This window comes from Crinia signifera, chromosome 3 (genome assembly GCF_055691185.1).
Source record: "Crinia signifera chromosome 3, ASM5569118v1, whole genome shotgun sequence".
NCBI lineage: Eukaryota > Metazoa > Chordata > Amphibia > Anura > Myobatrachidae > Crinia > Crinia signifera.
The window spans coordinates 106806603-106822457 of NC_139219.1; the positions used below are offsets into that span (position 1 = coordinate 106806603).

Below are 15855 nucleotides of genomic sequence, written 5' to 3' on the forward strand. Positions count from 1 at the left end.
ATAGATAGATAGATAGATAGATAGATAGATAGATAGATAGATAAAGAGATAGAGAGATAGACTGTAAATTTCAATGAAAATGGGGAAACAATTTCCATCACGCAAATGTGAAAATGTTGCTTCTTATGCCTGGATATATAAATTAAGGGCAGTGAAAGCCGGATGGAGAAACTTTAATATTAGTTTTTGTAATGAACTCGGTATAAATCCCTTCTCACTGCTTAATATTCTGACCAGGGGTGTTTGTAGCAAGCCTTGCACTTATTTGCAGCATTTCATTCTTGCTCTACCCCCTCCTCTTTATTTTTCTTCCCCCGGCAAGATCCCTCCTCCTCCTCCTCTTCTCATCCTTCTCTCTCATCTGTCTTGCCAGCCAAATCCGAGCAGCTGTAGTCATCATTGCCCGGCTGGATGGTCTTATGAGGCTATCTGCAGAGACCCAAGAAAGAGAGCCGCACAGCGGGCGGAGCCCAGGTCTTGGCGCAATCAAGGTGAATCCTGTGGTCGGCTTGGCTTAGGCGCTGTCCGCTGGCCCATGGTGCTGAAGCCAGCAGCGTCCATTCCGCCTATGCGAGCGGAGGAGGCGTGTAGAGGAGAACAAGGGATTCGCAGCAGCAGCAGCAGCAACAGCGCACTGGCAGCATTCATACGTCCCTCCTGCCGTTGCCATTTCTACCTCTCCGCCTTCTATATCATTCCTTAATTACTTTATTCCACCACATGAGTATTTGTATTATTACCATGTCAGCACACAGGTAATCGCTGATTGTTTCCTACCATTTGCGGGATTTATCACTGGATGTTGCAGCGTTACCGGAGCTGTTCATGCTTCTCTCCCCTCCCCAGCTGGCGGACGTTACGTTGCACTGACCACATATTTTCTCTTTTTCCATTTATAAATAAGTGATATTTGTTACCAGCTATTTCCTCGGCCTTTGATTCCCTTTGGCCTCCTCTGTATCGTCTTATGACACATCAGCGTTGGTGAGAGAGGAGAGAGAAGACAATTAATTACACCAGCGTAATGGAGGAAGAGCTGAAGTGCCCTGTATGTGGCTCTTTTTTCCGGGAGCCTCTGATCCTGCCCTGCTCACACAACGTTTGCCTGCCCTGTGCTCGTACTATTGTAGTGCAGACCCCTGAGAGTGAGCACCTACCTCATGCAGCACGCCCTATGCTGCTTATGGGGGCTGACTATGATTACCCCGACCACCTGGATAAGATGAGCCTCTACAGCGAGACGGATAGCGGCTATGGTTCCTACACCCCCAGCCTCAAGTCCCCCAATGGCGTAAGGGTATTACCCCCAGCTCCGGCACCATCCTTAGCTGCTTCATCCGGAGCAGCTTCGCGGGGTATGCATGGCAGTCTATGCAGCTCTTCCTCCATCACTTGTCCGCAATGCCATCGCAGCGCATCCCTGGACGAAAGAGGGCTGAGAGGCTTCCAGCGCAACCGGCTGCTGGAGACTATAGTGCAGAGGTACCAGCAAGAGCGCAGCGCAGCACCCGATGCAGAAGGCAGCGCTGCATCCGAGGCATCCAGAGGATCTGTGGCCAATGCCAGGTGCCAGCTGTGTGATACAAACCCAGCGGAGGCCGCAGTGATGTGCGAGCAGTGTGATGTTCTGTACTGTTCTTCCTGCCAGAGGAAATGCCACCCTACCAGGGGACCCTTTGCTAAGCATCGGCTAGTGCCACCCTCCCAATTGGCATCTTCCACCGCTGGCAGTCAGAAAGCAGCCGGGGCAGCGTTAGGACCACCTAACATAGCACGCAAGTTCCCCACTTGTGCTGATCATGAGCTGGAGAACTATAGCATGTACTGCCTGAGCTGCAGGACTCCTGTGTGCTACCAGTGTCTGCAGGAGGGGAAGCATGCCAAGCATGAGATGAAAGCTCTTGGGATCATGTGGAAGCAACACAAGGTTAGAGGGGCTAAGACTCCATGCCCTACACAAATCACTTTTTTTAAATAGCTGAAAATGACCTGTTGTGAAAAGTTTCATATTTCTTTACTATCTTTACACAAATACTGTAGTTCTTTCATACACATGCTTATAATATAGGCTACTAAGATTATTACAAGTAAGGGGAATAAGGTGAAATTTAGTTCCAACACCAGTATTGGTAGGGGGAATTCAGTTTCACCTCCAGCATAGCCATACACAGTAATTTCAACAGAAAAGCCTGTCCCAGCAGCTTCCTTTATGGGCATGGTGTATGTGATGTCATTCTGTCACCAACACTGAAGTGAAGAAGAGAGGAGAGGAAGCTTCTGGAGGGGCAGGGACAGATATGTGTATGAAGGGCACTTACTGTGGCTATTTTGTGTAATGGGTACTACTGCTGTGGGCATTATTTGTATAAGCAATATTACTGTGGGCTACACTACTTTGTAGCATACATATAGAAGGAATACGACTGTGTAGCGTTACTTAAGTAAGGGGCACTACTGTGTATATAATGTGAATAAGAGGCTATTTGGTGTAATTAATGTGAATATGATTGAGCTGGTGTGTGGCACAATTTGAATTGGGGGTACTATTGTCCTATTGTCCATTACAAAGTATGAGAGGTAGGGGACAAAATTTGTAGTTTACAGGTGGTACCAAAAACCTTGGTGCTCCATCTAATGCGGGGGAGGGTGTCATGGCAAGGGAAATTAGTTCCACCACCTCTCCAGGTCCACTTTAAGAGTGTGCCTCTGATCTAAATAATATTTGTACTTAAGCTGATTGAACTCTACTTCTTTTCACACCCATATTTCTTAACTGGAGATAAGCCCTTTAGAGTTTCTCCCTAAGTAGCATATTTATCATTAATTGCGTTTGCAGTGCTATATGGGTGTGATATTAGCAAGCATCCAAAATCGGAATGCAGTATGCAATTGATATATCACTGAATCTACTAATGATTGCATGTAGGAACAGGAAATTTGTGAGCAACAGGGAATCAGCTGTGTGAGTAGTGAAGAGAGGCATCAGCACTAGGAATGCTAATCCTCTGTGTTTTTTTTTTCAATCTTTGGATTTGGATTGAAAAATTCTCAATTCCAGTATTCCCGGGATTGAGTTAACAAATGAAAATATTATTTTGGGCCAGAATAAGAGAAAAAAAATGTATATATATATATATACTAGTCGAGTTCCGGCACTCTGGTGTCCCCAGGAATTTCTTGCTCCAGTGCCTCCTAGTTGGACTGCAAAAACCCTGTATACCCACTCTGTCGGACAAGTGGCACTTGGAGACTTGATAGTGAAAACAAGTATGTGTTTATTGATCACATCAACGTTTCGGAGCCTGCGCTGCCAAAGGAGCGCAGGCTCCGAAACGTTGATGTGACCAATAAACACATACTTGTTTTCACTATCAAGTCTCCAAGTGCCACTTGTCCGACGGAGAGAGTGCATGTATATATATATATATATATACATATATATATATATATATATATATATATATATATATACCAGTTATTTATTTATTAACAGTTTTTTATATAGCGCAGCATATTCCGTTGCACTTTACAATAGGAGACAGTGATACAACAAACTGGGTATTTGCAGACAGTCAAAAGGTATGAGGGACCAGCTCGCAAGCTTACAATCTATAGAAAAATATGCATTGCTACACAAGAATATAATTTATTTATTGCATAAAGGCCACCAGAATGCAAAGGTTCATGGTGTGCTGTATGATATGGTGGCCCAGCAGTTTGACCAGGGGCCAGGAGGATGGAAAATGTGAAAAGAAAGAGAGAGGATATGTGTGGCCTGTACAGTGGGGATGTGATTGGATAGGAAAGGTATACCGTATGAAGGTTATGTTGCTGGTTCTATAATTTGATAAGCTTGCCTAAAGAGGGGAGTTTTCAAGGAATGCTTGTAGGTTTGGAGACTGGAGGATAGTTGTATTGTGAGTGGGAGAGCATTCCACAGAGTGGGTGCAGCCCGACGAAAGTCCTGCCATTGGAAATGTGAATGAGTAATGAGTGTAGTTGAGAGACATAAATCTTGTGAGGAGCGAAGAGGTCAGTCAGGTTGGAAGATATTTTGAGTTGAGATGTAAGTTGGTGTAGTTTGGTTTATGGCTTTGTGTGTAAGTGAAAGTATTTTGTATTGATTACGGTAGAATACAGGTAACCAATGAAGTGACTGACAGAGTAACTTTGCAGACAATGAACCTCTGGCTAGAAAGATTAGACTCACAGCTGCATTCATGATGGACTGCATTAAGAGTATGTATTGGGGAAGGCCAATTACTGTAGGAGACTATTGCAATAATCAATGCTCAAGATGATGAGAGTATGGATTAGAATTTTAACAGTGTCTTGTGTAAGGTAAGGATGAATTTTGAATATGTTTTTTATTGAATGCGGGGAACAAAGGAAAGTTCGGAGTCAAAGTTGACACCTAGGCATATTTTCATATATATGTATGTATGTATGTATATATATATATATATATATATATATACATATATATGTAAAATGGGTTAACCTTCATAGTGCGCTAATCCTAAAATGACAGCAGCTCCTCCGATAAGGTTCTCCTGTTAGTGAGAGCCAAGGGTGCACAAATATACAAATGGGGGTTATCGGAGTGCGCTATAGTGAGTACCACCTAGCCAGTTCTCAGTTAGTCCATTCCACTGATGCTCTTATCAGTTATTTAAGAAAAACAGTTCTTCCATCCACTTTTCAAATAAGAAGGAGACTCCTACTAAGACAAGTGATCCTTTATTCATAAAACCCAATGCGTTTCGTCGCAGAGGACTTTGTCAGGGGTATGGCAAAGAAGTTTTTTAACCTCACAGCAAGATTAGTGTGGGAAAGTGTCTTCACACAATTGTATAAAATCTATCAATTCTAATTCCTGCGCATAAGACTATGACTTCAGGGGAATCCTGTTATCAATCCATGAAGACGGGTCTTCTTATGCTTAAGAGGTTTAGATAACCATGATCTTAGTAGTATGTGGATAAGCTCCACCCACTTAGCCAATCTTTTAATAAGACACGCCGGTCCACAAGTACCTTCACCTCAAAGGGTAATGTTCCAATAAAAATGTAATTCCTGATAAAACTGCTGGCAAATGATATAATGCTGGTAGATAGCCCCAGTAACAGCATCCAATCTCCTCTACTAGCAGATACCCTGTATCTGCTAGTAGAGGAGATTGGATGCTTTGTCTATATATAGTGTTTCGTCTTTATTTATTAACAGTTTCTTATATAGCGCAGCATATTCCGTTGCGCTTTACAAAGGGGACAGTGATACAACAAAGCAGGGTATTTACAGTCAAAATGTAGGAGGGCCCTGCTCGCAAGCTTACAATCTATAGGGAAATAGGCATTGATACATAAGGATACATACTGTATTCTTTATTGCATCGATTCCACCAGAATGCAAGGTGCTATGACTGGTTCTGGAATTTGATAAGCTTGCCTGAAGAGATGAGTTTTTAGGGAACGCTTATAGGTTTGGAGACTGGAGTCTTATTGTGCTTGGGAGGACATTCCACAGAGTGGGTGCAGCCTGTAGAAAGTCCTGCAGTTGGGAATGGGAGCCAGTAATGAGTGTGGAGGAGAGACACAGATCTTGGGAGGAGCGTAGAGGTCATGTTGGATGATATTTTTTGGTAAGAGAAGATATGTATGTTGGTGTAGTTTGGTTTATGGCTTTGTGTGTAAGTAAAATAATTTTATATTGAATACGGTATAATACAGGTAACCAATGAAGTGACTGACAGAGTAGCTTTGCAGACGATGAACGTCTGGCTAGGAAGATTAGCCTTGCAGCTGCATTCATAATGGACTGTAGTGGTGAGAGTCTGTATTGGGGAAGGCCAATAAGGAGACTATTGCAATAATCAATGCGTGAGATGATGAGAGCATGGATTACAGTTTTTGCAGTGTCTTGTGTAAGGTAAGGGCAAATTTTAAATATTTTTTTAGGTGCATGTGGCATGATTTTGAGACAGATTGAATGTGGGGTACAAAAGAAAGTTCTGAGTCAAGGATAACACCTAGGCAGCGAGCTTGAGAGGTAGGAGTGATTGTCATCTTCTCAACAGCGATAGAGATATCAGGTTGGTAACTACTATTTATTGGCGGAAATATAATTAATTCTGTTTTTGAGATATTAAGTTTGAGGTGGCGAGATGACATCCAGGATGAAACAGCAGAAAGGCATTCAGAGACACGGCTCAATACAGATGGGGACATGTCCGGGGAGGATAGGTAGAAATCCAAAGGAGCTGATTAGTTTGCCAAGAGATAAGGTATAGATTGAGAAAAGCAGGGGACCTAAAACTAAACCCTGAGTTACTCCAACTGAAAGAGGTAGCGAAGAGGAGGTAGAATCAGAGAAACGAACACTAAAGGAGCGGTTAGATAGGTAGGATGAGATCCAAGAGAGGGCTGTGTCTTTAAGACCTATGGATTGTAGTGTTTGTATGAGAAGTGTGTGGTCAACAGTGTCAAAAGCAGCAGAGAGATCTAGAAGAATTAGTAGTGAGTAGTGGCCTTTAGACTTAGCAGTGACCAGATCCTTCACAACTTTAGTCAGTGCTGTCTCTGTGGAGTGTTGGGCACGAAAGCCTGACTGATGCTGGTCCATTAAGTTGTGCGAGTTAAGAAAGTGTGTGAGGCGAGTATAGGCACGTCTTTCAAGTAGTTTGGAGGTGCATGGAAGTTGAGAAATGGGACGGTAGTTTGAGAGAGAGCTTGGATCAGAATTCTGTTTTTTCAGAATCGGAGTAATAACTGCTTGTTTGAACAATGAAGGAAAGACACCAGTAGAGAAAGAGAGGTTACAGATTTTAGTTAAGATTGGGATGAGCACAGGAGACAGAGATTTACTTATTTGCGAGGGTATAGGGTCAAGAGTAGAGGTAGTAGAGTGGGAGGCAGAGAAAAGTGCAGATACTTCATCTTCATTTGTGGGATCAAATTAAGCAAATGCTTCAGAGGGCTCAGGTATGGAATTGAGCATATCACCAACTGAGTTGGAGCATACCTATTCATCTCTGATCTTGTCAATCTTATCCCTGAATTAGGAAGCAAGATCTTGTGCATGGATAGTGGTTGGTGGCTTGGGTGAGGGAGGGTTGAGAAGGGATTTAAATGTATTAAAAAGACGTTTTGGGTTAGAAGCTTGAGCAAAAATGAGAGTTTGGAAATATGTTTGTTTGGCAGTTTCCAGGGCATAACTATAGTACTGGTAGATATTCTTATATGTAAAGAAATCCATTGGACTGTGAGATTTACGCCATTTACGCTCAGCTTTGCGTGAGATATTTTGTAGGTGTCTCGTTAATTTAGAGTGCCACGGTTGGCGTCTAGGCCTATGTGGAGTCTGGTGGAGTATATATAGATCACTCTCCCTCTCCAAAAGAACAGTGGCCGCCTGTCAGTCAGTGGCTAAAGTGTTGGGTGGTGTGCTGGCTGGCTTGCTTGCTGACATGCTGGCTGGCAGTTGGTCGGTCTGGCCCACCTGGCTTGAGGACTGGCAGGGGGTCAGGCAGACTGGCGGGGAGACGGTCTGGCTCAGCTGGCTGGAGTGTGGGTGTAGGGCTGTGCAGTGTGACCTCAGCTGTCAATTGGCGCAGTGCAACCTCAGCCGTCACAATGGCCCTTATTCTGGTTGGTGCGGCCAGAGCCGCACACGGTGCTCTGGCCGCACAAACCAATCCCCGCCCACGAGACGGATCGCCACGGCCGTCCGTACACGGACGGCTGGCGATCCGCATAAAAATGGTGGAGGCGTACGCCTCCACCATGGTGGGAGCTGCCCCCTGCATTCGATGGTCGTCGACCATCGAAGGCAGGTCCGCACGCCCCAGCAGCTCCCGCAAGCTGAGACCACACGGACAATCGTCCGTGTGCTAGCTTGTATGGGGGCTGAGAGCTGACATCCGGCGACGTCAGCTTTCCGCCCCCATGAGTTGCGTCATACCCTCATTACCATGCATACGCCCCGCGTTTGCATGGGAACGCCCATGAAACGCGGGGCGTACACATAGGGAAATGAGGGTATGAAGCCCCTCACGCCCCTATACGCCCCCTTTGCGGCGGACGAAATACGTCTGCGGCGAAGGGGGCTGCACATGCGCAGATTGACCTCTGCGCATGTGCAGAATAAAAACATCGGCGGTACGGCCGCACGCGGGCCGTACCGTCCGAATTAGAATAAGGGCCAATGTGTTGTGTACGGCTGTGCTGAGTGCTCAGCGCTGCCTGGCACAAGACTAGGCATCACCCAGTCCCGAAATCTAGAGATTGGAGCAGGACCCAGGATTGAAATACCACAGATTTTCACCTAAAATTCAGGGATCCTGCCAATCTCAGTCTCTTTTCTCCTCTATCGAGACTTCTGTGCTTGCATAGTCTACAGATTTTATGAGCTGCGGCCATTGCAAGCAAATTTGGTGAAGTGTTGCCCATAGGCTACATCAGTTGTGAGGGCCACACTCAATGTTTTGCATTCCGGTAAATCAGAAAGCATTGCATCCGCCATAGAAACCTATGCAGACTTCAGCTGGTGTTGGAAATGCTATTATTGCCGCAGTTATTTTCAGTATCTGCTCCAGCCCATCCTTAACAGATTTGGGTGATATGCAATTTTTGTGGGTATTTACCATAAAATTTTACTAGGAAAATGCCAAAAATATAGAAAGATAATGCACCCCTAACTACATAAAGGACTCTTGCCAGTAATCATTAGGGCTGTGAGGCAAAACATTTGAGGAAGCATATCAGGGCCATTGGTGTCCATGTGGAGTCTAGGGTGACAATTTCCTTTGGCAACCACCCATAGCCTCACACACACGTTGATTCACAGTCTATCACACTGTGCCCCCTAGCCTTAAAAACACACCACATAGCAGCACAACATCCCCATTGCATCACACTGACCCCACAGCCTTGCAAGATGCTGCCCCACAGTCTCACATACACACACTGCTCCAAAGTGCCACACACATACAACTGCACACACTGGATGGGGAACAGGAGAGGGGTTAACGAGACCACATATCTACAGATATTTATGAGAAATGACATAAGCAGGGATATCCCACACCCTCAGATAGACCACACATCTAGAAGTGAAGGGGTAAGCAAGATAACCCTTTTCCTACAGAAAGATACATTTCTCAATCACACGTTGGCTAAATGGGTTAAGGCCCATGATACAGAGACTATGTAAACCATGGAGAAGTTCTCCCTTGATATTATAAGTAACAGGGATAACCAGGGTGCCCCTCCTACCCCAATACTAACAAGCTTTAGTCATTTATCACCTGCAGACCCTACCCCTCCCTCCTTAATAATTCATCATAGAGTTGTGAGGCATGGGGGGGAAGGTGTGAGGTACATCAACACCCAAGTACTGTACCAGTGAGTGGTTTATGGCTAATCCAGGTAGGAGGAAGGGGGGAGTAACCATCCATATCACAGGGACCAATGCAATGGTGTATTTACCACTAGGTTCTGGGCCAATGCTCCCCATCAACGAACAAGTTTCATTACTCCCAGTGAGCTTACAAAACTACAAAATGGAACATGGTCATGTCACAGTGCAATGCACATTATTTTACCTATTAGCACTGCTGATTGATAGATGACACTCAAAGCTGTAACTAGACATTTTGGTGCCCCTCTGCCCATACTAACAATCGAGATAGTGCATACTTAAGCATACTCTCCAATATGACCCAGTCCATTAGGTACAAAATGCTCTGTTTCTGGACTTCTTTCTTAATTGATAATTGCAGTCACCTGTGTTGAACTAGTTCAGTAATGATAACAGTGATCCAGAAAAGGTGAAGGCAATCCTAAATTAAGAAAGAAGTCCAGAAGCAGAGCATTTTGTACCTAATGGAATGGATCATGTTGGAGAGTATGGCTTAAGGCTTGTAGCAAATATATAGGGGTTTAGTTACATGACCACATAATAGTACCAATTCACAATACACTGCACATTACTGTCCATTACTCACATTACACGACACAGTAATGTCCATTGGTCACATTACATCACACAATAACACCACATACAATAGTAGTACCCTTTACAGGCGATAAGGGGCATTGCCAAAACCCTTCAAACAGCCTCACACCATTATTCCTCCTCCACCATACTTCACAGTTGGCATAATGCACTCAGGCAGGTAACAGTCTCTCAGCATCCGCTAAATCCAGACTCTCCCATCTAACTGCCAAACAGAAGTGGGATTCGTCAGTAAACAGTACATGTTTCCACTGCTCCGCAGTCTGGTGTTGGTGTGATTTACACCACTCCATTTGACACTTGGATTGGACTTGGTGATGTGAGGCATGCATGTAGCTGCCTGGCCATGGAAAACCATTCCATTAAGCTCCAATTGATAATTTTTTTTGTGCTTACAGATGTAGCCACACTCATCATTGTCCCACGAATCACCACGTGTGACTCCCATCTTCATGCATGTGCATCTAACGCTACACAGTGGCTCATAGAAAAGCATTAAGTGGCAATATCGCAGCATGGTGTTTCTCACCATAGTTGCAAATTTGGCACACCAAGGGTGCTTGATTTTATCCACCTGAATTCAATAATTAACAGGTTAGGGTTGGCTTGCAGAAGGGAAGGTTGGGGTTTATACTGTGGGAGGGAAGGTTGGGTTTAGGCTGCTGGAGGCAAGGGTAGGGTTTAGGTTGTGCGAGGGAAGGTTGGGGTTTATACTGTGGGAGGGAAGGTTGGGGTTTAGGCTGCTGGAGGTAAGGGTAGGGTTTAGGCTGTGCGAGGGAAGGTTGGGGTTTAGGCTGCAGCTGGGAAGTTTGGGGTTTAGGCTGTGCGAGGGAAGGTTGGGGTTTAGGCTGTGCGAGGGAAGGTTGGGGTTTAGGCTGCTGGAGATAAGGGTAGGGTTTAGGCTGTGCGTGGGAAGGTTGGGGTTTATACTGTGGGAGGGAAGGTTGGGGTTTAGGCTGCTGGAGGTAAGGGTAGGGTTTAGGCTGTGCGAGGGAAGGTTGGGGTTTATACTGTGGGAGGGAAGGTTGGGTTTAGGCTGCTGGAGGCAAGGGTAGGGTTTAGGCTGTGCGAGGGAAGGTTGGGGTTTATACTGTGGGAGGGAAGGCTTGGTTTAGGCTGCTGGAGATAAGGGTAGGGTTTAGGCTGTGCGAGGGAAGGTTGGGGTTTAGGCTGCAGCTGGGAAGTTTGGGGTTTAGGCTGTGCGAGGGAAGGTTGGGGTTTAGGCTGTGCGAGGGAAGGTTGGGGTTTAGGCTGCTGGAGATAAGGGTAGGGTTTAGGCTGTGCGTGGGAAGGTTGGGGTTTATACTGTGGGAGGGAAGGTTGGGGTTTAGGCTGTGGGAGTGAACATTAGGGTTTGCTGCGGAGGGAAAGTTAGGGTTTATGCTGCGGCAGGGAAGGTTCAAGTTGGCAAGGAAGGTTGGGGTTTAGGCTGCAGGGGGGAAGGCTAGGGTTAGGCTGAGGGAGGAAAAGTTGGGCTTTAAGCTGTGGAAGTTTAGGCTGCGGAACAGACAGCTAGGGTTTAGGCTGCAGCAGGGGAGGGTTAGGGTTAGATTTAGCAGTACAGCCAGCCTCAATAGTGCAGCCAAGGAAGCGTGTCAGTAGCCTAGCCAGTCACACAACACCCCCACCCCCGTCCCTGTTCATCTCGACCTGTGCTTGTGGCCGACGTGTGGGGAGCCTGCTGTCAGAGGCACTTGGGAGAGGCATGACATCACATGTAGCTGCTGCGATCTAAAACAAGGCGGCCCTCTGCCACAGCACAGGGAGGGACTTGGCATGCAGGGTGGCCTTGCCTTGTGCTGCCTTTTCTCGCAAAACTACAGCTGATACTGAATTAGGCCACTATTGTGGACCCATGCTCCAAAGGAAGCAGCCATAAGGTTGGCAAGTACAGTATGACCTGTGGTCAGGATCCTGACAGCAGGATTCCAATGGTCAGAATCCGACCCAATGATAAATACTAGTGTTTGGCACCCTAGTGGTTGGTTAGGATTAGGCTGTGGAGGGGAGGTTAGGGTCAGACTTCAGGAGGGGACATTTAGGGTTAGGCTGCAGGAGGAATGAGCTAGGGTTAGACTTTGGGAAGGGTTATGGTGAAAATATTCACAATGATCAGTCAGTATTCTGATTGTCGGGATCCTGTGCTCCAGGATATCAATACCATCAGTTTTAACATTAATGGCATAAATTGAAAATGTTTTTTGATTTAGATAAAACAGATGTTTGCTAATGTGCAGGAGTTGACATTTACAGCATAAAGATGTAAGATGATACATAATTAATGGAACTGTCTATAACAAATCTGAGAAATGTCATTACGGATTTACAGTGATTGAATAAATGATCAACATACATTTTGATTACTATAGGTGAGCTCAATGGGCCTAATTCAGTAAGCGACACTAATTGCCAAAAATCGCTAATCCGCCGTTTTAGACAATCTGCGTATGCGGTCATGCCCTGAATCGATGGTTGCATTGTAAAAAATGTGACCGCTGTCCATACCTCCCAACTGTCCAATTTTTGGGAACTGTCCATGTCCCACCTGAGGCCGGCAATGTCCCTCGGGTGGGGGGCAGTTGGGAGTCCATCTGCCTGTCGCTGCTTTGCCTAGTTCAGCATCTGTTCAGGGAGGTAGCGGGACAGGGGGCATGGCCACCAGCACACAGAGGGCTGACCATGCCCCCACAGCGGCAAAATGCGGTTTTGCGACTGTGGACATTCTGCAGAGTCATACCCCTTTCCCAAAGCCACACCCCCTTTTAGGGATTGTGGTGTCAGATAAAAATGTTGGAAGGTATGCGCAGTGGAGGGGCCACGTGACTGGCTAGAACACCATTTTTCATATACAACCAGTTCTAAATCAGCCCAAAGTATTGACCAATAAGCTCCTGCCATATTTAAATACAGCCTATAAAGTGACAGTTAGTAGCTTACTGGATGATTCTTTACATTTCTCCACTTTATCTCTCTATATTTTATATTTTATTTTATAATTTCCTTTTACCTAATTCCCACTTACCAATGAAGGAATATAGAACTAATTATATAACAGTCTGTGATTATTTGACTAGTGTTACAGTACATACTACAGTACATACTACTGTATATTATTTTTATTCCGGGATAATAAGAAGATGCTATAGGTGTGACTGCGGTGTTGGTTTATATTGCATCAGAATATTGAGCAATGCAATGTTATTGTTTTCTTCTTCCTTTTGCTGTACTAATAATAAAGATAACAGAACAGATTAAAGTGAAACAGCACTAAAAGGCTATTAAAACACACACCATTATGAAAATGCAATTTTTTCTACTTTTTTTTTAGTTATAGTTATATAATTATTGTGTTTTCATTTATTGCATAGTGGAAAAAAAAATAGCACAGCAACAGAAGTGCCTCTGGCCAGCAAGTGTTCATGCGGTTTCAATTGTCCATAGAGTACATATGGTCAGAACTGCACACCGCTTTAGCAGGGTATTCAATAAGTGCCGATTTTTGGCCTGGTTTAAAAACCTACACTTTTCTCTATGTCTTTTTAGGTGAAAAGTTTGACAGTGGGGAAAAACACCTGGATCTGTGAATTAACCGTCGACCCATGTGTTTACGTCACTTTCTGAGCTAAATGAAAGGCCCATACACACACAACGATGTCTTCTTAATGATGATGAAGGGCCCCATTATAAATCACCTCCTGAACAACCCAGAATGACTTAGTTCAGGGTCGTTTAGGAGGTAAATCTTTTTACATTGTCTAGTGTTTATGCTGTCAATAACGGAGGACTACCAACGATGTGCCTACCCGCGGGTCGTTAAAGACCATAGCCATCGTCCATGCATGCAGATCAATTTGGCTATGCTCGTTAACATTGTTTGTTTTTTCAATAGAAAAATGTCCTGAATCCTTTGTGGTCATTTGTCATCCGTCGTGCACCAGCGATCACCGGCAATGCTGAGGTCGTTCATTTTCACTTCAAGGGTGAAAATAAACAATGGTAGTTAATGATGGGTCATTACTGACACATTGTTGTGTGTGTATGGGCCTTAAATACCCCCTTTTTGTCTTTTTGACATTGTATCATGTGTGACTTTATGATATTGTTAGTATTAGACACAGGGGTCTTTTAAGAGAGGAAGGGGACCCCCTATTCTCTGGCAGCTGTGGCACACTCCATGCCAGAGCCTACTGCACATGCCCAGGTCTCAAAGAATATGACTCTATATGTTCACATATACCCTTTTTACACCAGAGCCACGACCCGGATTATTGCTGCTCCAGTCTGGGACGGGGCTTGGTGTAAAAGGGCAAAAAAAAAAATAACCCAGGTCCCGTTACCCGGTGTCCGACCCGGAAAATGTTCAGGGTCGGACAAGGGGCTTCCCCGGAGTCAGGGGCCGTGTAAATGGGTAACCTTTTTCCTCCAATCAGGGAGCCCCAACCTCCGGACAGCAGTTCCCTGAGGCCAGTCCGGAGGTTGGGCAGGGGCTGCGTACAGCCTCCGCTGCTGTCTGCGGTACTATGCAGACAGCAGCAGAGGTGAATGGATGCCTGTGTCACCTCATTGACGGAGGCTGGGGGCGCACGGAGGCTGGGGGCAGCCCAGCAGCTTACCTGGGTGCTGGGCTTACCCCCAGCATGTTGGTCGTCGTTGCTGGGGTGTCAGGCGGCACAGCGGGGGTGACGGTCAGCGGGTTTCCCGGCGCTTGGAGATGATGTCATCTCCGAGAGCCGGCTCAGGGCCCAAATTCACTGGCATCCCCTACCCGGCATGCCAGGGGACGCTGGTGTAAAAGGGAACAACTGCCGGGTCGCATCCGGGTCCAAAAACCTGGGTGCGACCCAGCAGTTTTGGTGTAAAAGTGGTAATAGATGTTTATACTGCACACACACAAATCTCCAGGAAAAAGGACACCATACCAGCCGATGCAGCAATACTAATAATTACATGGGTACAAGGTGTGTGGTGTAGGCCTGTGTGATATCCTGCATCCATTACACAAGGGTGGTTTATTAATGAAGATAACTCTCATATGTGTAATATTCTCTATATTTCATTTTAATTTTCCACCACTCTAGAGTAGGTAGAACACTGCTTCCCAGAAAGACCAATAGGCTGTGTCTCATATCAGTCATACTGTCCTAACATCAGTTGGTGGGGCTGGCGGAAACATTGTCAATTATTGAGGTGTATAGTGTGATCAGATTTCTGTCTCCATAGTGAACTTCAGCAGCTGAATTAATTTCCATTATAATTTCATGTAATTAAAACAGGTTTAATTTTGGTGCAGAGCCTTTGTTGGACATGCTTGGCCAAACGATTTGCTGCTCATCTTGAATGTCTATCCTACTATTATCTAAGGCAATACACCAAACTCAAGCCTGTTTTTGTGTTATGGCATTATCACTGTACACCTCGAAAATATGGCAATGAATTTCAGCTGCTGATGGGAACTTTAGACGCAGACATCACACCCACCCTGCCATCTTACAACTCATGTTGGGATGGTAAACCATCGTAGATCATACCTTTGCTTGGTGTTCCTATGTTTCCATGTGAAAGTGCAATTTGGGGGTGATTCTGGTTGGTTTGCAAAAGTAAATTCCTTTAATGGACCAAACCATGTGCACTGCAGGCGGGGCTTTTTGGCAGAGTATATAGGGGTGTTTGTGGTGTTGTTACACACTTTTGTAGGCTTAACCAGGAATTGTGGTTTATTGTAGTGAGCACAGAGTTAACAAGTAGTCAAGGGTTAACTGGTTGGAGGTCTCTGTGGCAGGCTTGACGCTGTGGGTCTGTAAGGGCTGACAGCAGGGCTACTGCTGGGAACGCTCTGTCGGG

The 15855-nt window shown here is 45.4% G+C and overlaps 1 protein-coding gene across 4 annotated transcripts in view; it reads left to right on the forward strand.

Annotated features, from left to right (window-relative positions):
* Window positions 1–347: 347 nt before the first annotated feature.
* The window catches only part of TRIM67 (tripartite motif containing 67), a 77220-nt gene continuing 61712 nt past the window's right edge, over window positions 348–15855 (forward strand). For all 4 annotated transcript variants that reach the window (XM_083176354.1, XM_083176356.1, XM_083176355.1 and 1 more), the window contains exon 1: window positions 348–1927. In XM_083176354.1, the coding sequence (XP_083032480.1) occupies window positions 1025–1927 (903 nt within the window). In that variant the 5' untranslated portion in view covers window positions 348–1024. The remainder of the gene's footprint in view (window positions 1928–15855) is intronic.